Source organism: Coregonus lavaretus (genome assembly GCF_964263955.1).
Source record: "Coregonus lavaretus genome assembly, contig: HAP1_SCAFFOLD_242, whole genome shotgun sequence".
NCBI lineage: Eukaryota > Metazoa > Chordata > Actinopteri > Salmoniformes > Salmonidae > Coregonus > Coregonus lavaretus.
In genome coordinates this window covers 226,200-247,983 of record NW_028157515.1, presented here as the reverse complement: position 1 = coordinate 247,983, position 21,784 = coordinate 226,200, and the positions used below count along the sequence as shown (strand labels likewise).

Below are 21,784 nucleotides of genomic sequence, written 5' to 3'. Positions count from 1 at the left end.
CACCAAAGCAGACAATCTCAAACAGCTATCAATGTGGGTCTTTGACAGCTCATTTTACTTAATCTTTTCTGAAAGATGGTGCATGTCGGTTACACCAGTCGCTGTCCAAGCGTTGCTGTCTGCCGTTCATGGTTACGTTACGTTACGTATGACGAAAGCGCGTAAGTGCAAGCCCTCAGACACCCATAGAGAATGTATTGAAAGCTCAGAAATTTGAAAAAAAAATTTTTTACATTAGAGGCTATGAGAGACTTCTGGGCGATTTTCAACCTGACTGAAATCGCCCCAAAACGGGCGGGGACATTTGAAGCACGACTTTAGCCTGATTGGACATTTAGTGGCTGGCAGATCAGACGTGAACACTGAACTACTGTTGCCATGATATAATTGATTAGAAAAAAAATCCCTTCCTTTTCCCGTTTGGCAGTGCGTCGCCCATATCGCCCTATTGAACACACCGCCCATGGCTGTAGCGCTAAACCTCTACGATACGGATTGAATCGAGCTCTTAGCAATCCCTTCAAGATTTTGCGGGGATTGTTGGTGATATTTGCTGGCAAAAATGCTTGATTTTGAACAAGTTGTTGACGTGTGGCTTGATTCAACCATATTGTGTGGTGATTGGTTGATTGGTTGAAATTGTAAGCCCTGTTTTTGTACTGCGTTGATGGGTCTGTTTTATGCAATAATATTGCCATGATTTGACTGTTTTATGCAGGAAAAAGTGGGTGATTGGTCAGATATGCATGTCCTTGCATAATATGCAGGAAATTGTTGATTTACGCCTCTGAAACTTGATATTTTAATAAAGCTGTGGTGATTAAGATTTATTTCCAAGTGGTCTCAGGAGCCAAACCCTTAATCGACAGTCTTGACTACTTCGCGATTGCATTGATGCAGACAAAAAAAGCCTTAATTGAGAGGAGGGGAGGCTATGCTTGGTTTTTAATCAAATAAAACAAAATGTGAAAAAACATGAGTTTTTTATGTTTCTAAATATGAAGTATACAGGCACCAAAAGCACATTAGACTACTCTTGTTCCATGCGCATATGGGTAGTGTGCATCACGGCTGGATAGGCTGCGTTTCTCTGTCAAAAATCACGCCATAACCATCTGCATAACCGCAAAAAGCAGCTTTGGGTTGGTCTTAAATATCCCTGTCAGCGCTGCGTGAAATTAGCACTTTGGATCATGATTTTAAGGACACACCTCAAATATTTCCACGCCGCCCATCTGAGCACAAGCGAGGTAAATCTCCGAACCTGGCGCCAGGGCTGGAAAATGCCCGTTTTTACACGACGAAATGTCAAACTAACGTGCGTTTGACGCTGGCGTTGCCTAAACGCCAGCCGAAAATACAGCCCCACGTCTAAATACAGCCCCAAGCACTATAATTGCTCCCCATGAGGTTTAATACAGACAAGGCAACTTTGACTATGGAGGGTTTTACGCACATCCAAACTTTTCACAGGAGCTGGATAAAAATCCAATATAAAGAGAAAGTGGGAATGTCCACTAGGTTATACTGCTCTCAAATGTAATGTTTTATAAACATCATGGAACCATTTTACAGATCATATTTGCATTCGAGCCATGTAGCCTACGCTCTCACCATGAACCCATGGAGGGTGAATATTTCTAATAAGTTTGGTTTTTAATCAAATTAAAAGGAAAAACAATCAATCTGCTTTTTAAACCAACAACAACATTTCTGAGTAGGATCGGGTCAGAAGCATACATCACTTCTCTGGTTCCATGGCACCCTGTGTACATGTAATCCTAAATGTCTTAACCATAACATTCACACATATATACAAACTACTAGGCTACTGTCAGTTCTATGGCAAGACCTGAAAATGGTTGTCAAGCAATGATCAACAACCAAAATGACAGAGCTTGAAGTATTTTGAAAAGAATAATGGGCAAATGTTGCACAAGCCAGGTGTGGAAAACTCTTAGAGACTCACATCTGTCATAGTGGCCAAAAGCAAAAGTGCGTCTACAAAGTACTGACTCAGGGGTGTGAATACTTATGTGAATGAGATATTTCTGTATTTAATTTTCAACTTATTAGCAAACATTTCTAAAAACATGTTATCACTTTGTCATTATGGGGTATTGTGTGTACATGGGTGAGAGAAAAAAATTATATTTAATCCATTTTGAATTCAGGCTGGAACACAACATAATGTGCTATATGTCAAGGGGTATGGCACTGTAACTGCCATATCACAACTAGACTGAGACTGCCCCCATGTGTTACAAAGTATGCATCTCTTCTAGACATCGAGGTACAGGCTTTATGATCATCTTAAAAGTATACATTTCCTCCATAAAATAAAAATACCTTAACAAGATTGGTGTTGGACATTTATTTAATAAGCTCTTAATACAGTATGCGACTGCAACATTTAATTCTAAATCACGTTAATTAAAAAAGCCCACAAGTTGCATAGTTATGAAAATACATTAGGAAGGAAGAAACCATATGAGTACCCATTTTCCTGTAAAAAACATTCAATGTTGCATGTTTTCATTTACTTTTAAATAAACTCCATGATTCTGTCAATGTGCCCTTGTTATAAGTAGAAAGTTATGAAGTAGAAATTATCACAATAAAATGTGACATCATTTCAACCCTGTACATGTTGTGATTACTGACCAGATCAGTCACTCAATACAGTCTTCGTTCACAGTGGCTGTTGTCCTTGTCTGTTTCTAAGGCTAGAACTGAGATGGGGAAACAATATTTTTCCCATAATGCCCCTTCATCCTGGAACATGCTTCAAAATATATAAAAGTTAGTGTCCTTGCCTGTTTTTAATTCTCTGATCGACGACACTGTTTGTGACAGCTCCAGTTGTTTCTGATCTTCAATTGTTTCTGGAACTTGTGACACTTTGTCTTTTGTGTGTTTTTTGTATTTTTCTGTAATATTTTATGTACACGCTGCTATTTCCCTGTTTTGCCTTCTTGCCAGCCACAATAGGTTTTTAACCTCAAATGGGTCTTAACTGGTTAAATAAAAATTTTTAAAAAGTACACATTGGTTTCAGCATTAGAATTGTGGTAGACCCCTAGAAAAATCCTACACATAATATTAATATTACAATTTACCCTCTATTCTATGTAATCACCAACTTTTAAAAAGTTATCACATTTGAGAAACTGTACTGTAGAAAAAAAAAAAGAGACAGAGTTTGCTGCTTCAGTTGAGACATGACTGTCACTATGAGCTCTAACCCTGTCTTGAATATGACATGTCTATTCTACTCTCAGTGTTCTACACAAGCATTTCAAGCCACTACCCTACAACATTTCATACAGTTTTCAGTAGTTGTCCAGTTTGATTTTGGAGCAGGCAGCGTTTCAGGAATGCAGCAATCTCTTTGGCGTTTGGTCGGTTTGCAGGTGACTCTGACAGCATTTTACTGATGAGTTTATGCTGCAGCAGAAAACATATATGAGACAAAATGAAGATACTGTGTACTCACTCTAAAACAAGTCGTATAGACAGACAAACGGACAGACTCCTTACCTCGAAGAAAAACTTCTTACAGAAGTTACAGGGAAATATCTGTGTCCGCAGGCTCTCCAACACCTGTGATATTACAAGGGGCAAAACTCCAGAGTAAGATGTGCTGCATAGCTGGGTTTCCATCCAATTGGCGACAGATTTTCATGCCAATATTCTACAATCTGCATAAAAACAATCTGCATTTTCCCACCAGAGATGTTTCCATCAAATTGACTTGTTTCAGATAAAAGGCTGTGCGTGATGACGTGGTTTTAACATGATACAGAACCAGATGTGAAAGAAACTGTGCTCACCTTGATCTTCTCCGAGACAGTGGACATGTCCCACAGGAGTTCAAAATATATCATCCCCAGAGAGAATATATCAGTTTTCTCATCATATTTCCCCCCAGTCTTCTGGAAATACAAAAATTATTTTAGTTTTTTGAGAGAAGAAGTAAACAGGAGTTCCCATGGACGGACGGCACGACTACGTACATCAGGGTTTTGCTCTGTGGAACCATACAGTTGAAGATGCACGACTAGTCACTTTGGATAAAAGCATCTGCTAAATGGCACATATTATGGCTAGACCAAGGATCAATTTGTTGAGCTGAAAATATGCTTGATTTGCAAAACAAAACTCCATTACCTGCTCAGGGCTCATGTATAATGGTGTTCCTTTGTTGACGGTCCTGTACATTGAAGCTGCACTCGGAGTAGTGATAGTGGTCACAAGACCAAAGTCTCCAATCTTCACCATGCCATCACTTCCAAACAATATGTTCTCTGGCTAAAAATATAGCACATTTATTAGGCTTTGTTTTTCTATAAATAATGCGGTTAACTTGGCATCTGAAAACAAAGGGAAGACTAGAGACAACGTAGAGAGGTGATTCTCACAAATACCTTTAAGTCTCTGTGAATAAGTCCTTTGGAGTGGATGTATTCCACTCCGCACAGCATTTGCTGAAATATTCCAAGTGCCTCGTCCTTACTTCTACCGTTATTTGTGATAATCCAGTCCTTCAGTGTCCCTCCCTCACAGAACTCCATCTGAATGAACAAACAAAGCCAGTCCCCATTTCTGAAGAAAAAAAAACAGACAAATACAGCAGTCAAGAAACTTTCTCAGGGACGTTCAGTCAACTGAAATGATAAATACACACATAACGGTAAAGTGATTCACCTTGAGCTGGAATCGGTCATTGAGTGGTTTGCTTGGTCTTCGCTGGCTGTTTCAGACAGGTCTAAATCTGATTGGTTTGTTACATGTGTAGATCCATCTCCCTGGTCTGAATAATTGTCCGAGTCTTCTGAGATTTTAGACAGGACCGACGACCTAAGAGTTGAATACAATAATAGGCTCCAGAATTTAACATTTCTGATGATCAAATTAATGAATCTAAATGGCAAAATTAGACTTAATAATAATAAATGTATTTACTAACTCTGTGCTGTAGCTTCCGTCGACCCAATTGGCATCCTCAGACCAAGTCGAGTAGTAGCGAACAATGCTAGAATGTTCCAAGGTAGCCAGCGCTTTCACTTCACGATTGGCTTCTCTGTAAGAGATAGGATGAATGTAACAGTGTTGCTTCCGTCCCTCTCCTCGCCCCTACCTGGGCTCGAACCAGGGTACCCTCTGCACACATCGACAACAGTCACCCTCGAAGCACCCGTTACCCGTCGCTCCGCAAAAGCCGCGGGACCCTCGCAGAGCAAAGGGAAACAACTACTTCAAGGTCTCAGAGGGAGTGACGTCACCGATTGAAATGCTACTAGCGCGCACCGCTAACTAGCTAGCCATTTCACACCGGTTACATGAACATCATAATTACAGCACGTAAATGAACATCTGATAGCTTCTAATGAGCATCAACTACAGCATACACAAGACACACAACAAGGTAAGAGGGATACACATTATTCATAATACGTTTCGGAGGGGGGAAAAATTATGGATAGTAATGTCTTAGCCAATGGCTGTATATATGAATAGACAAAGCTATCGATCACGTGACACCATTCATTCCTATGTGAAGACTCAATAGTGTATTGAAGCCAAGTGAAGTCGGTTAAGATGGCGTCTCGTGGAGACATAACATGCGCAGTTTGAGCTTCTCCAGGAAGTGAAGTTGGAGGCCAGCTCAGTGCTGCCCCCTCTCATTGAGTGAGTCAAGTTGAAGGCCGACCGGGGTACTGCAGGCTGCCGTTAGCAACTAAATTATCCTTATAACTTCTTCTGTGTGTGATTTAAAAATAATCGGTTCAAGGACATCTGGTGTATTAGAAGCAGCTATTGGTAGCATGATTGTCTTTGAATTATTGTTTTCTTCAAGGTTTTCCACATAGACGGCCATTTTTCCATTCACCATAATGGGGGGTCCTGTTTTTCCTGCTATCAGTGCCTGCAGTACCGCGGTCGGCCTTCAACTTCATGGCTTCAATGAGAGGGGGCAGTATTTCTCCTCTGGTCTTACCCCATATCCTTCACAATCTTCACGGCATACGTTTTTCCGTCCACATTGTGCTGGGCTTTAGTCACACACCCAAAGCCTCCTGCACCCAGCACACTAAGAAATGTGAAATCTTTGGAAAACCTGAAATCATAAATATAATTCAGATGTTGAGTCTTTTAATAGTGAGGGTAGACTATGGTGAGTCTTTTAATAGTGAGGGTAGCCTATGGTGAGTCTTTTAATAGTGAGGGTAGACTATGGTGAGTGTTTTAATAGTGAGGGTGGCCTATGGTGAGTGTTTTAATAGTGAGGGTGGCCTATGGTGAGAGTTTTAATAGTGAGGGTAGCCTATGGTGAGTGTTTTAATAGTGAGGGTAGCCTATGGTGAGTGTTTTAATAGTGAGGGTAGCCTATGGTGAGTGTTTTAATAGTGAGGGTAGACTATGGTGAGTGTTTTAATAGTGAGGGTAGACTATGGTGAGTCTTTTAATAGTGAGGGTAGACTATGGTGAGTCTTTTAATAGTGAGGGTAGCCTATGGTGAGTGTTTTAATAGTGAGGGTGGCCTATGGTGAGAGTTTTAATAGTGAGGGTAGCCTATGGTGAGTGTTTTAATAGTGAGGGTAGACTATGGTGAGTGTTTTAATAGTGAGGGTAGACTATGGTGAGTGTTTTAATAGTGAGGGTAGCCTATGGTGAGTGTTTTAATAGTGAGGGTAGACTATGGTGAGTGTTTTAATAGTGAGGGTAGCCTATGGTGAGTGTTTTAATAGTGAGGGTAGCCTATGGTGAGTGTTTTAATAGTGAGGGTAGACTATGGTGAGTGTTTTAATAGTGAGGGTAGCCTATGGTGAGTGTTTTAATAGTGAGGGTGGCCTATGGTGAGTGTTTGAATAGTGAGGGTAGACTATGGTGAGTGTTTTAATAGTGAGGGTGGCCTATGGTGAGTGTTTTAATAGTGAGGGTAGACTATGAGGTAATATGCGTTTTTCTCCCTTTATTCATAGGTGAATGGGATCTTAGTCCTAGTCCTATTGGTCAGATAGTCCTATTGGTCAGATAGTCCTATTGGTCAGATAGTCCTATTGGTCAGATAGTCCTATTGGTCAGATAGTCCTATTGGTCACCTAGGAACAGTTTGATTAATAAAGAGCAGTCTACCTGGAGCTTTTAGTTAGTCTGATGGAAATATCTTGATCATCACTGCAGAGAAAGAGAGAGAGAGAGAGAGATTAACTTTAGCTGTTACCATGTAACAGATCCCAAACAAAGCTAAACCTTAACCAAATACAGAATTACTGATCATAGCTTGGCAATTGAAACCGGACTCCATCAAATAAACATGGTTAGCCAGAGAGGACAGACTGTCATCGCCGTGGGTCAGGAGAGATGGAACGTGAAGAACACTTTCTAAATCACCTGCCCCAAATATATATCAATTAGAAACTCCTTCCCCTAATTCAAAATGAAAAGTTTTACATTCACAGAACTATCAAACCAAGAGAAACGGCATAGTTTTGGAGGAAAGGTCTGATGTGATAGAGTTGGCAGCACAGTAGAAACGGTATAGTTTTGGAGGAAAGGTCTGATGTGATAGAGTTGGCAGCACAGTAGAAACGGTATAGTTTTGGAGGAAAGGTCTGATGTGATAGAGTTGGCAGCACAGTAGAAACGGTATAGTTTTGGAGGAAAGGTCTGATGTGATAGAGTTGGCAGCACAGTAGAAACGGTATAGTTTTGGAGGAAATGTCTGATGTGATAGAGTTGGCAGCACAGTAGCAACGGTATAGTTTTGGAGGAAAGGTCTGATGTGATAGAGTTGGCAGCACAGTAGAAACGGTATAGTTTTGGAGGAAAGGTCTGATGTGATAGAGTTGGCAGCACAGTAGAAACGGTATAGTTTTGGAGGAAAGGTCTGATGTGATAGAGTTGGCAGCACAGTAGAAACGGTATAGTTTTGGAGGAAAGGTCTGATGTGATAGAGTTGGCAGCACAGTAGAAATGGTATAGTTTTGGAGGAAAGGTCTGATGTGATAGAGTTGGCAGCACAGTAGCAACGGTATAGTTTTGGAGGAAAGGTCTGATGTGATAGAGTTGGCAGCACAGTAGAAACGGTATAGTTTTGGAGGAAAGGTCTGATGTGATAGAGTTGGCAGCACAGTAGAAACGGTATAGTTTTGGAGGAAAGGTCTGATGTGATAGAGTTGGCAGCACAGTAGAAACGGTATAGTTTTGGAGGAAAGGTCTGATGTGATAGAGTTGGCAGCACAGTAGAAACGGTATAGTTTTGGAGGAAAGGTCTGATGTGATAGAGTTGGCAGCACAGTAGAAACGGTATAGTTTTGGAGGAAAGGTCTGATGTGATAGAGTTGGCAGCACAGGAGAAATGGTATAGTTTTGGAGGAAAGGTCTGATGTGATAGAGTTGGCAGCACAGTAGAAACGGTATAGTTTTGGAGGAAATGTCTGATGTGATAGAGTTGGCAGCACAGTAGCAACGGTATAGTTTTGGAGGAAAGGTCTGATGTGATAGAGTTGGCAGCACAGTAGAAACGGTATAGTTTTGGAGGAAAGGTCTGATGTGATAGAGTTGGCAGCACAGTAGAAACGGTATAGTTTTGGAGGAAAGGTCTGATGTGATAGAGTTGGCAGCACAGTAGAAACGGTATAGTTTTGGAGGAAAGGTCTGATGTGATAGAGTTGGCAGCACAGTAGAAATGGTATAGTTTTGGAGGAAAGGTCTGATGTGATAGAGTTGGCAGCACAGTAGCAACGGTATAGTTTTGGAGGAAAGGTCTGATGTGATAGAGTTGGCAGCACAGTAGAAACGGTATAGTTTTGGAGGAAAGGTCTGATGTGATAGAGTTGGCAGCACAGTAGAAACGGTATAGTTTTGGAGGAAAGGTCTGATGTGATAGAGTTGGCAGCACAGTAGAAACGGTATAGTTTTGGAGGAAAGGTCTGATGTGATAGAGTTGGCAGCACAGTAGAAACGGTATAGTTTTGGAGGAAAGGTCTGATGTGATAGAGTTGGCAGCACAGTAGAAACGGTATAGTTTTGGAGGAAAGGTCTGATGTGATAGAGTTGGCAGCACAGTAGAAACTAGGGGTGTAACGATCCATCTACTACATCGATGTATCGATTTATATTCATATGATCCAACTACATCGATCTGTGCTCGGCGAGTTGGCATTTTGGACAACATATATCGATCTAACATCGTTTTAAAATGTAATAAATCGATTTTATCGATACTAGGAAATAACCCATTGGATTTAAGCACGTCAGACTTTATATGCAGGGGTGCACATAACTGGTACGCAGATACGCAAGCGCGACAAAAATCAGGAATGCGTAATGACACTTGTGTTACTACGCGCCTTTGCGTACTTGACCGATCTTCTCATCTAACCTTACACATGACATGTTGCTTGTCAACTACTGTCAGGGATGTCCAAAAAGCAACAGACATTAAGCAGATTCTTTGGCGTTTCGCCACCTACAAAGAAACGCCAACTGGAGCCAGAGCCGAAGAAAATACTTTTTTCGGAAAAGTGGCTTGAAGCTAACGATGAGCGCACTGAAATGTGGTGCAAGATTTGCCGCTCAAATCCACATCTAGCAGACAAAACAGGTGCATTTTATAAAGGCTCAAAGAATTTCAACCATCCTTTATTTGACAAACATGAAAAGAGCAAGGAGCACACGAATGTGGCGCAAGCCATTGCTAAAAGCTAGCCGAGAATAAATGTCCAGTCGCCGAGACAAGCTGAATGAAGAACAGCGGCAAGCTCTGTTTAATATTTTTCTCTTTCCATAAAGCTAAACACGCACGTCCCATGTCTTCCTATTCTGAGGATGTTCCTTTACTGAATGCTTTTTGATGGATCTGAGGACATCACAAAAACTGAGCAGGAAATAGTTTACATTGTGTCTGTGTCCAGCAACGGAGAGTTTACTTCGGACTTTATTGGACTGATCGAATTGGGTGCTGACCGAACCGCACAGGCCATAACAGACGGACTTGTGAGACTTTTGGTATGTTTCATAATACCAGATGGTCTGCATGGAGTCATGAAACACTGTTAAAAATATCAAGACTATTGCCAGCCATTAAAATGCAACTGGTTACCAGGTATTTATTTCAGTCACACTGGTTGAATTTTTGGCTAAAAGGTTACTGAATCGATTTCAAGTCACTGAATCGTTTCGGATCGTATCGTTCTAAATGAACCAATATCGTCCTTGAATCGTATCGACAACCACGAATCGTGATACAAATCGAATCGTTGTTAAAACGAATCGTTACACCCCTAGTAGAAACGGTATAGTTTTGGAGGAAAGGTCTGATGTGATAGAGTTGGCAGCACAGTAGAAACGGTATAGTTTTGGAGGAAAGGTCTGATGTGATAGAGTTGGCAGCACAGTAGAAACGGTATAGTTTTGGAGGAAAGGTCTGATGTGATAGAGTTGGCAGCACAGTAGAAACGGTATAGTTTTGGAGGAAAGGTCTGATGTGATAGAGTTGGCAGCACAGTAGGTCCCAGATGGCCACCAGCTAAGGGAGAAAACATCATGTACTATCCTCTCCATGGGTTATCAGTAATAGACTATAGAAGTACCTCCAGTCATTTTCTATTTTGTTTGTTGAATTAGATTCTGAACGTTGACCATTATTACATTTCTGTATTGGATATTTTTTGGTTTTATTTGTTACATATTTATTTTTTTCCACTATGTGTGCCACATTGACAGACTCACCTCTGGTATTCAATAAGCTTTCCTCCACAGCTTGCTTCATCATTAATTGTCCACACTTTCTCTCCCATCTTCTCCACCTTGCCTCTTCTTCGCAGGTCATAAAGATGCTTATTCACTACTTTTCGTGATTGGCCCAATTCTCTGGCAATTTGTGGCGCACTCATCCCGCTTCCATCACTCTTCGACGTCAGCAACCTCCTCAGTACCTCCACTGAGAAGCCAGGGGTCTCAGGAGGACTAGGCCCTCGATCTGACTCAGGAGGACTAGGCCCTCGATCTGACTCAGGAGGACTAGGCCCTCGATCTGACTCAGGAGGACTAGGCCCTCGATCTGACTCAGGAGGACTAGGCCCTCGATCTGAATCAGGAGGACTCACAGAGGAGTCTGGGTTCTCTACAGACCAGACTGGTGGAATGTCTGATGTTACATTAAGACGTCCAGCTCTGTTTAAAGTGTACAGGACACTGTTTACATCCTTGGCCTTCCTCAGTCCAACAGCCTTAGCTATCTGGAGGGCAGTGGATCCTTCTTTCTTCACCTTTAAAAAGGTACATATTTTCTCCTTCAAGTCCAACTGGTCTCGTTGCTCGTTGTCACAGGACATAGTCACTAGAAATGTTGAAGCATGGGAGTAAGGATAAAGGGAAAAAATTACAGACTTTAGCTGTAAGTTACAATTATGAAATCATTGTCATATACTGTTGGAAGTAGCCTGATTGCTGCGTCAATTTATAATAATAATATGCCATTTAGCAGACGCTTTTATCCAAAGCGACTTACAGTCATGTGTGCATACATTTTTGTGTATGGGTGGTCCCGGGGATCGAACCCACTACCTTGGCGTTACAAGCGCCGTGCTCTACCAGCTGAGCTACAGAGGACCAAACACTTCGAGATTTTGGCAATGAAGTCCTTTATCTACTTCCCCAGTCAGATGAACCATTTGTATGTCTCAGCATCCAGCATGAAGGAAACATTCATAAAGACTGGAAGTATATGGCATCTACTAGCATGCTAGAAGTTGCCATAGACGTCCAGTCATTGCGCTAACGCTAGTTAGCAACTTCCTCCAAACTGCACGCAGACATAAAAATGGTATCGGCGAGTTCGTCTGTCTCTGCCCAAATCCTGAGTGAAATAGAGAAGGTGAAGCAGCGATCAGCCTGGTTCCATCAGTCAGGTGCATAAAGTGGTTTAAGAACAGAGTGTATGCCTTTCAACCTTAAATCACACAAACAGCTGAAAAGCAGCTATTCGTTTTATAAGTTATGACTACAGCTATGTGCGGTTAAATGTATTGATCAATTTCATCAGTGTGAAACATGAATACTTGATGCCAGTATTTTCTAAAGTTGTCCCATAGCTAACCTATAGTATCCCTCCAGCCCACAGCTGGCTGCAGTAGCCAACCGCAACATGCTCACCTGGTAAGGTCGAATGTCATATAAATAAAGTGTGGAACGTTACATTTATAGACGTCGGATTTCGTCTTACCTTCCAGATGATGGATTTCGTCTTACCTTCCAGATGATACGACTTCCTATCGTTTTCTTTTCGGTCATGCCTAGAAGGGATCCAGCTTTTGTCAAATGTAGGTCAAAAGTAGATACTTTTTTTTGCATTTTAGCTAACCCGAACTCTTTTCCTAATTCTCATAACCTGTCACGTTTACTCTCCTAACCTTCTGCCTAAATTCTCCTAAACGTGCTTCGAAAAGTCAATTCTGACAAAAGCTGGATCCCTTCTAGCCATTACCCTTCTGTTCTTAGAGCTTGTAGTCCTAAAACCAGGAAATGAGTTACCTCTGGTTCGTTCAGCCACCCCTGGGGAAAATGAATGGGGAAAGAATAACGCCAGAAAGAAGGTCTGAGGTTAACACAGGCTAAGGAGATCTTATACGTTTTGTCCTATTAGATAATAACAGTCAGCTAACATGACCTTTATGAATTATGAAGCCTTTATGTGCTTTTTATGTTTTTATTTTTTACAAATTCTAAAAAAATTCACAAAAAGTAACGTTAGCTGATGAAGATTATCCCGTTTATTTTCTCCATTGGATTTGTCCAAAGTACCATGGCGGGGTTAGTGCCTACAAAAAGACGCCATTACTATTTCTCTCTATAACGTCCTGTAGATCATTTCGTTTTCGATTCGCCTGAAAACGGTACTGAAACTGATGGAAAGTCAGCCTGTGACTATCCTGAACAGCTGCTAGTGGTCGCTATTGACCGTTAAACAGTGACCACTAGCGGCTGGTCAGGTTTCCTCTTACTCAGCCATGATCACTGTCAATTATTGAAAACGATTCTAGTTTTATTTTAGGCAAAGTTCCACTTTTATTACTTAGGCATTTTATTTAACTCAAAATAGACAGAATATGATTAAACACATGTGTTCTTATCAAACAGGGCTACCTGTTTTTCACGATCCCCAAATCGAGAACAAATTCAAGAAAACGCACAGTATTATATAGAGCCATTATTGCATGGAACTCCCTTCCATCTCATATTGCTCAAATGAACAACAAACCTGTTAAAAAAGTTCTGTATTACGTTATGTTTCATGTTCTGTGTGGACCCCAGGAAGAGAAGCTGCTGCTTTTGCAACAGCTAATGGGGATCCTAATAAAATACCAATCTTTTGTCAGTATATTACATTTATTTTTCAAAGCCCATCTAATCAACAGTATAACTTTCAAACATTCATAACGTTCCTGTCCATTTAAGAAAAGCACATCATATATTACTTCCTGTTAATCTATTCTGCTTTATCTATCTATACCTATAGCTGTTAATAACTTCAGTAGTCTACAGTACATAACATCCAGTAGTCTACAGTACATAACATCCATTAGGCTACAGTACATAACATCCAGTAGCCTACAGTACATAACATACCATAGCCTACAGTACATAATATCCATTAGGCTACAGTACATAACATACAGTAGTCTACAGTACATAACATCCAGTAGTCTACAGTACATAACATCCAGTAGTCTACAGTACATAACATCCAGTAGCCTACAGTACATAACATACCATAGCCTACAGTACATAACATCCAGTAGTCTACAGTACATAACATACAGTAGCCTACAGTACATAACATCCAGTAGCCTACAGTACATAACATACAGTAGCCTACAGTACATAACATACAGTAGCCTACAGTACATAACATACCATAGCCTACAGTACATAACATACAGTAGCCTACAGTACATAACATACCATAGCCTACAGTACATAACATACAGTAGCCTACAGTACATAACATACCATAGCCTACAGTACATAACATACCATAGCCTACAGTACATAACATACCATAGCCTACAGTACATAACATACCGTAGCCTACATACCATGGTGTATAGTACCACCAATAACATTAAGGACCAGGTACTCTTGGTAAAATAACACTAAGGTTTCAACATGGGACTTGTACCCATTATAGTCAGTAAACTACTTATTCATGGTTATAACGGACACTGCATTCATGACAAGTGGGAAACTACATTCAGATTAATGTAAGTTATTTGCGTAGAGCTTCCTGTTGGTTGATTCTGATACTTTTCTAGTGGGAAACTCGGGTATCATCTTTCAACAATGAGTTTCCAAGTCGAACATTTCTGAGTTTCCTAGTTCCGACATGTCATGAATGCAGCAATAATTACATTTTGAACTGATAAACTATCCTGGATTCTGCTGGGACTTGGAGTTCATTACAATATACTGTTTAAAGACAGATCCAGTGAAAACACATGATTTGTGACACATTCAAAGTCTGTATAATACAGTTGAAATTCAGATAGTTCTGTTGTTTTGTTGGATGTTCAGGGCCTGCATTCACAGCTCTCAGAGTAGAAAGCTGATCTGGGATCATATCATTGTGTTGTCTTGTTGGATGTTCAGGGCCTGCATTCACAGCTCTCAGAGTAGAAAGCTGATCTGGGATCATATCATTGTGTTGTCTTGTTGGATGTTCAGGGCCTGCATTCACAGCTCTCAGAGTAGAAAGCTGATCTGGGATCATATCATTGTGTTGTCTTGTTGGATGTTCAGGGCCTGCATTCACAGCTCTCAGAGTAGAAAGCTGATCTGGGATCATATCATTGTGTTGTCTTGTTGGATGTTCAGGGCCTGCATTCACAGCTCTCAGAGTAGAAAGCTGATCTGGGATCATATCATTGTGTTGTCTTGTTGGATGTTCAGGGCCTGCATTCACAGCTCTCAGAGTAGAAAGCTGATCTGGGATCATATCATTGTGTTGTCTTGTTGGATGTTCAGGGCCTGCATTCACAGCTCTCAGAGTAACAAGCTGATCTGGGATCATATCATTGTGTTGTCTTGTTGGATGTTCAGGGCCTGCATTCACAGCTCTCAGAGTAGAAAGCTGATCTGGGATCATATCATTGTGTTGTCTTGTTGGATGTTCAGGGCCTGCATTCACAGCTCTCAGAGTAGAAAGCTGATCTGGGATCATATCATTGTGTTGTCTTGTTGGATGTTCAGGGCCTGCATTCACAGCTCTCAGAGTAGAAAGCTGATCTGGGATCATATCATTGTGTTGTCTTGTTGGATGTTCAGGGCCTGCATTCACAGCTCTCAGAGTAGAAAGCTGATCTGGGATCATATCATTGTGTTGTCTTGTTGGATGTTCAGGGCCTGCATTCACAGCTCTCAGAGTAGAAAGCTGATCTGGGATCATATCATTGTGTTGTCTTGTTGGATGTTCAGGGCCTGCATTCACAGCTCTCAGAGTAGAAAGCTGATCTGGGATCATATCATTGTGTTGTCTTGTTGGATGTTCAGGGCCTGCATTCACAGCTCTCAGAGTAGAAAGCTGATCTGGGATCATATCATTGTGTTGTCTTGTTGGATGTTCAGGGCCTGCATTCACAGCTCTCAGAGTAGAAAGCTGATCTGGGATCATATCATTGTGTTGTCTTGTTGGATGTTCAGGGCCTGCATTCACAGCTCTCAGAGTAGAAAGCTGATCTAGGATCAATTGTGCATTTTATATCACAATTAATACTATTCTGAGTTACTTATAGTATTAGCTGTAGTATTAGTTACATATAGTATTAGCTGTAGTATTAGTTACTTATAGTATTAGCTGTAGTATTATATACTTATAGTATTAGCTATAGTATTAGTTACGTATAGTATTAACTGTAGTATTAGTTACTTATAGTATTAGCTGTAGTATTAGATACGTATAGTATTAGCTGTAGTATTAGTTACTTATAGTATTAGCTGTAGTATTACTTACTTATAGTATTAGCTGTAGTATTAGATACTTATAGTATTAGCTGTAGTATTAGTTACATATAGTATTAGCTGTAGTATTAGATACTTATAGTATTAGCTGTAGTATTAGTTACTTATAGTATTAGCTGTAGTATTAGTTACTTATAGTATCAGCTGTAGTATTAGATACTTATAGTATTAGCTGTAGTATTAGTTACTTATAGTATTAGCTGTAGTATTAGATACGTATAGTATTAGCTGTAGTATTAGTTACGTATAGTATTAGCTGTAGTATTAGTTACTTATAGTATTAGCTGTGGTATTAGTTACTTATAGTATTAGCTGTAGTATTAGTTAGTTATAGTATTAGCTGTAGTATTAGTTAGTTATAGTATTAGCTGTAGTATTAGTTAGTTATAGTATTAGCTGTAGTATTAGCTACTTATAGTATTAGCTGTAGTATTAGTTATTATAGTATTAGCTGTAGTATTAGCTACTTGTAGTATTAGCTGTAGTATTAGTTACTTATAGTATTAGCTGTAGTATTAGTTACTTATAGTATTAGCTGTAGTATTAGTTACTTATAGTATTAGCTGTAGTATTTGTTACTTATAGTATTAGCTGTGGTATTAGTTACTTATAGTATTAGCTGTAGTATTGGTTACTTATAGTATTATCTGTAGTATTAGTTACTTATAGTATTAGCTGTAGTATTAGTTACTTATAGTATTAGATGTAGTATTAGTTACTTATAGTATTAGCTGTAGTATGTGTTACTTATAGTATTAGCTGTAGTATTTGTTACTTATAGTATTAGCTGTAGTATTAGTTACTTATAGTATTATATGTAGTATTAGCTACTTATAGTATTAGCTGTAGTATTAGTTACTTATAGTATTATATGTAGTATTAGTTACTTATAGTATTAGCTGTAGTATTAGTTAGTTATAGTATTAGCTGTAGTATTAGCTACTTATAGTATTAGCTGTAGTATTAGTTACTTATAGTATTAGCTGTAGTATTAGTTACTTATAGTATTAGCTGTAGTATTAGTTACTTATAGTATTAGCTGTAGTATTAGTTACTTATAGTATTAGCTGTAGTATTTGTTACTTATAGTATTGGATGTAGTTTTAGTCTTATTTTAGTCCTAATGAGTCCTATCCAGAGCCACGAACCCAAAGTCTAACTCTAAACCAGCGTTTCCCAAACTCGGTCCTCGGGACCCCAAGGGTGCACATTTTGGTTTTTGCCCTAACACTACACATCTGATTCAAATGATCAAAGCTTGATGATTAGTTCATTATTTGAATCAGCTGTGTAGTGTTAGTGCAAAAGCCAAAACGTGCACCCCTTGGGTCCTGAGGACCGAGTTTTGGAAACCCTGGTATAGTGCACATTTTGTAGGTGCTGGAGAGCAATAAAAATGTAAACGACGTCATAATTTCTTAACCTTTGTACCGACAGATTGAATATCATTCTAGAATATGACAGATGTAGCCTATTGAATATAATTCTAGATTATGACAGATGTAGCCTATTGAATATCATTCTAGAATATGACAGATGTAGCCTATTGAATATCATTCTAGAATATGACAGCTGTAGCCTATTGAATATCATTCTAGAATATGACATCTGTAGCCTATTCAATATCATTCTAGAATATGACAGATGTAGCCTATTGAATATCATTCTAGAATATGACAGATGTAGCCTATTGAATATAATTCTAGAATATGACGGCTGTAGCCTATTCAATATCATTCTAGAATATGACAGATGCAGCTGATTGAATATCATCTCCACAAAGGAACTCTGGAGCTCTGTCAGAGTGACCATCGGGTTCTTGGTCACCTCCCTGACCAAGGCCCTTCTCCCCTGATTGCTCAGTTTGGCCGGGCGGCCAGCTCTAGGAAGAGTCTTGGTGGTTCCAATCTTCTTCCATTTAAGAATGATGGAGGCCACTGTGTTCTTGGGGACCTTCAATGCTGCAGAAATGGTTTGGTACCCTTCCCCAGATCTGTGCCTCGACACAATCCTGTCTCGGAGCTCTTCGGACAATTCCTTCGACATTACATTTGTGACCTCATGGCTTGTTTTTTGCTCTGACATTTTTTTAAACATTTGAGTCATTTAGCAGACGCTCTTATCCAGAGCGACTTACAGTTATTGGGTGCATACATTTTTCATACATGCACTGTCAACTGTGGGACTTTATATAGACAGGTGTTTGCCTTTCCAAATGATGTCCAATCAATTGAATTTACCACAGGTGGACTCCAATCAAGTTGCAGAAACATCTCAAGGTCCTCTGTAGCTCAGCTGGTAGAGCATGGCACTTGTAACGCCAAGGTAGTGGGTTCGATCCCCGGGACCACCCATACACAAAAATGTATGCACACATGACTGTAAGTCGCTTTGGATAAAAGCGTCTGCTAAATGGCATATTATTATGATAAATGGAAACAAGATGCACCTGAGCTCAATTTCGAGTCTCATTGCAAAGGGTCTGAATACTTATGTAAAAATGAGATTTCAGTTATTTATTTTTAATACATTTGCAACAATTTCTAAAAGCCTGTTTTCACTTTGTCATTATGGGATATTGTGTGTAGATTGATGAGGAAACATTTTTATTTAATCAATTTTAGAATAAGGCTGTAACGTAACAAAATGGGGGATAAAAGCAAGGGGTCTGAATACTTTCTGAATGCATAATATGACATTTGAAATGTCTTTATTCCTTTGGAACTTGTGTGAGTGTAATGTTTACTGTTCATTTTTTATTGTTTATTTCACATTTGTTTATTATCTATTTCACTTGCTTTGGCAACGTTAACATATGTTTCCCATGCCAATAAAGCCCCTTAAATAGAGAGAGAGAGAGAGAGAGAGAGAGAGAGAGAGAGAGAGAGAGAGAGAGAGAGAGAGAGAGAGAGAGAGAGAGAGAGAGAGAGAGAGAGAGAGAGAGAGAGAGATACAGAGACAGATACAGAGACAGAGACAGAGACAGAGAGACTACCTATGAATAAAGGGGTTATAAATGGTTTATGGAGAAACTTTGAAATAATTTTGAGGTTTTTGCCCTCATTATTCCCAAGTCACAGAGAGCCTTCAGGGTGGTCTGTTTCAGTGCCTTCATAAAGTATTCAGACCCCTTGACTTATTCCACATTTGTTGTGTTACAGCCTGAATTCAAAATGGATTCAAATGATATTTTTTCTCACCCATCTACACACAATACCCCATAATGACAAAGTGAAAACATGTTTTTAGAAATGTTTGCTAATAAGTTGAAAATTAAATACAGAAATATCTCATTCACATAAGTATTCACAGCCCTGAGTCAATACCTTGTAGAAACACCTTTGGCAACGATTACAGCTGGGAGTCTCAAAGAGCTTCCAATTGAGCCGACATATGCAGCGTTTACCGTGAATTCAGTCTCTGCGAATGCAAGAACGTTTCCTTTTAATTTCAATTGCGCTGTAGCGCTAAACCTCTACGATACGGATTGAATCGAGCTCTTAGCAATCCCTTCAAGATTTTGCGGGGATAGTTGGTGATATTTGCTGGCAAAAATGCTTGATTTTGAACAAGTTGTTGACGTGTGGCTTGATTCAACCATATTGTGTGGTGATTGGTTGAAATTGTAAGCCCTGTTTTTGTACTGCGTTGATGGGTCTGTTTTATGCAATAATATTGCGATGATTTGACTGTTTTATGCAGGGAAAAGTGGGTGATTGGTCAGATATGCATGAGCTTGCATAATATGCAGGAAATTGTTGATTTACGCCTCTGAAACTTGATATTTTAATAAAGCTGTGGTGATTAAGATTTATTTCCAAGTGGTCTCAGGAACCAAACCCTTCATCGACAGTCTTGACTACTTCGCGATTGCATTGGTGCAGACAAAAAAAGCCTTAATTGAGAGGAGGGGAGGCTATGCTTGGTTTTTAATCAAATAAAACAAAATGTGAAAAAACATGAGTTTTTTATGTTTCTAAATATGAAGTATACAGGCACCAAAAGCACATTAGGCTACTCTTGTTCCATGCGCATATGGGTAGTGTGCATCACGGCTGGATAGGCTGCGTTTCTCTGTCAAAAATCACGCCATAACCAACTGCATTACCGCTAAAATCAGCTTTTGGTTGGTCTTAAATATCCCTATCAGCGCCTGCTTTTCACAATCCCCAAATCGAGAACAAATTCAAGAAAACGCACAGTATTATATACAGCCATTGTTGCATGGAACTCCCTTCCATCTCATATTGCTCAAATGAACAACAAACCTGTAAAAAAATAAAATAAAGTTCTGTATTATGTCATGTTTCATGTTCTGTGTGGACCCCAGGAAGAGTAGCTGCTGCTTTTGCAACAGCTAATGGGGATCCTAATAAAATACCAATCTTTTGTCAGTATATTACATTTATTTTTCAAAGCCCATCTAATCAATCTAATTTTCAAACATTCATAACGTTCCTGTCCATTTAAGAAAAGCACATCATATATTACTTCCTGTTAATCTATTCTGCTTTATCTATCTATACCTATAGCTGTTAATAACTTCAGTAGCCTACAGTACATAACATCCAGTAGCCTACAGTACATAACATACAGTAGCCTACAGTACATAACATACCATAGCCTACAGTACATAACATACAGTAGCCTACAGTACATAACATACCATAGCCTACAGTACATAACATACAGTAGCCTACAGTACATAACATACCATAGCCTACAGTACATAACACCCAGTAGCCTACATACCATGGTGTATAGTACCACCAATAACATTAAGGACCAGGTACTCTTGGTAAAATAACACTAAGGTTTCAACAAGGGACTTGTCCCCTTTATAGTCACTAAACTACTTATTCATGGATATAACGGACACTGCATTCATGACAAGTGGGAAACTACATTCAGATGATTGTAAGTTATTTGCGTAGAGCTTCCTGTTGGTTGATTCTGATACTTTTCTAGTGGGAAACTCGGGTATCATCTTTCAACAATGAGTTTCCAAGTCGAACATTTCTGAGTTTCCTAGTTCCGACATGTCATGAATGCAGCAATAATTACATTTTGAACTGATAAACTATCCTGGATTCTGCTGGGACTTGGAGTTCATTACAGTATACTGTTTAAAGACAGATCCAGTGAAAACACATGATTTGTGACACATTCAAAGTCTGTATAATACAGTTGAAATTCAGATAGTTCTGTTGTCTTGTTGGATGTTCAGGGCCTGCATTCACAGCTCTCAGAGTAGAAAGCTGATCTGGGATCATATCATTGTGTTGTCTTGTTGGATGTTCAGGGCCTGCATTCACAGCTCTCAGAGTAGAAAGCTGATCTGGGATCATATCATTGTGTTGTCTTGTTGGATGTTCAGGGCCTGCATTCACAGCTCTCAGAGTAGAAAGCTGATCTGGGATCATATCATTGTGTTGTCTTGTTGGATGTTCAGGGCCTGCATTCACAGCTCTCAGAGTAGAAAGCTGATCTAGGATCAATTGTACATTTTATATCACAATTAATACTATTCTGAGACCCTTTATGAATACGACTGACTGTCTTTAGATGGTCATGTTGTCTTGATGGAAGTTGTTATCCCTGGTCGGAACAAAACACTGGTTCAGTTTTGTTTTCAGCTGCCTGGCATCTGGTCTCTCCTCTGGGTTGGCACACAGCATCCACTGTATCACCTTGTTCTGTAACACAACCACCCACAGCATCCACTGTATCACCTTGTTCTGTAACACAACCACCCACA

At 39.7% G+C, this 21,784-nt stretch overlaps 2 protein-coding genes across 6 annotated transcripts in view; both read right to left on the bottom strand.

The window, feature by feature from the left end:
- Nucleotides 1-2,360: 2,360 nt before the first annotated feature.
- LOC311125339 (interferon-induced, double-stranded RNA-activated protein kinase-like) lies at nucleotides 2,361-12,431 on the bottom strand. Of its 4 annotated transcripts, none has more exons than XM_084199385.1 (11): nucleotides 12,236-12,431; nucleotides 10,741-11,350; nucleotides 7,141-7,182; nucleotides 6,002-6,121; nucleotides 4,970-5,083; nucleotides 4,708-4,860; nucleotides 4,428-4,605; nucleotides 4,171-4,311; nucleotides 3,834-3,935; nucleotides 3,541-3,603; nucleotides 2,361-3,447 (listed from the first exon to the last, which is right to left on the bottom strand). In XM_084199385.1, the coding sequence occupies exons 2-11, from the start codon at nucleotides 11,343-11,345 to the stop codon at nucleotides 3,322-3,324; spliced, it is 1,644 nt and encodes a 547-aa protein (XP_084055511.1). In that variant the 5' UTR covers nucleotides 11,346-11,350; nucleotides 12,236-12,431; the 3' UTR covers nucleotides 2,361-3,321. The 4 variants fall into 4 exon arrangements, with proteins under 4 accessions (XP_084055511.1, XP_084055513.1, XP_084055512.1 ...); XM_084199387.1 differs by having other exon boundaries at nucleotides 12,262-12,337; XM_084199386.1 differs by having other exon boundaries at nucleotides 12,166-12,245.
- Nucleotides 12,432-20,412: 7,981 nt separating this feature from the next.
- The window catches only part of LOC311125342 (interferon-induced, double-stranded RNA-activated protein kinase-like), a 35,941-nt gene continuing 34,569 nt past the window's right edge, over nucleotides 20,413-21,784 (bottom strand). For both annotated transcript variants that reach the window (XM_084199394.1, XM_084199393.1), the window contains exon 20: nucleotides 20,413-21,722. In XM_084199394.1, the coding sequence (XP_084055520.1) occupies nucleotides 21,588-21,722 (135 nt within the window). In that variant the 3' untranslated portion in view covers nucleotides 20,413-21,587. The remainder of the gene's footprint in view (nucleotides 21,723-21,784) is intronic.

Bases quoted from the DNA above. Each gene is read 5' to 3' on its own strand.
- LOC311125339 (XM_084199385.1), bottom strand. From the start codon at position 11,345: ATGTCCTGTGACAACGAGCAACGAGACCAGTTGGACTTGAAGGAGAAA. The intron at 3,604-3,833 runs GTGAGCACAGTT...GTAATATCACAG, and splicing joins CTGTCTCGGAGAAGATCAAG to GTGTTGGAGAGCCTGCGGAC. The intron at 3,448-3,540 runs GTAAGGAGTCTG...TTTCTGCTGCAG, and splicing joins GTAAGAAGTTTTTCTTCGAG to CATAAACTCATCAGTAAAAT.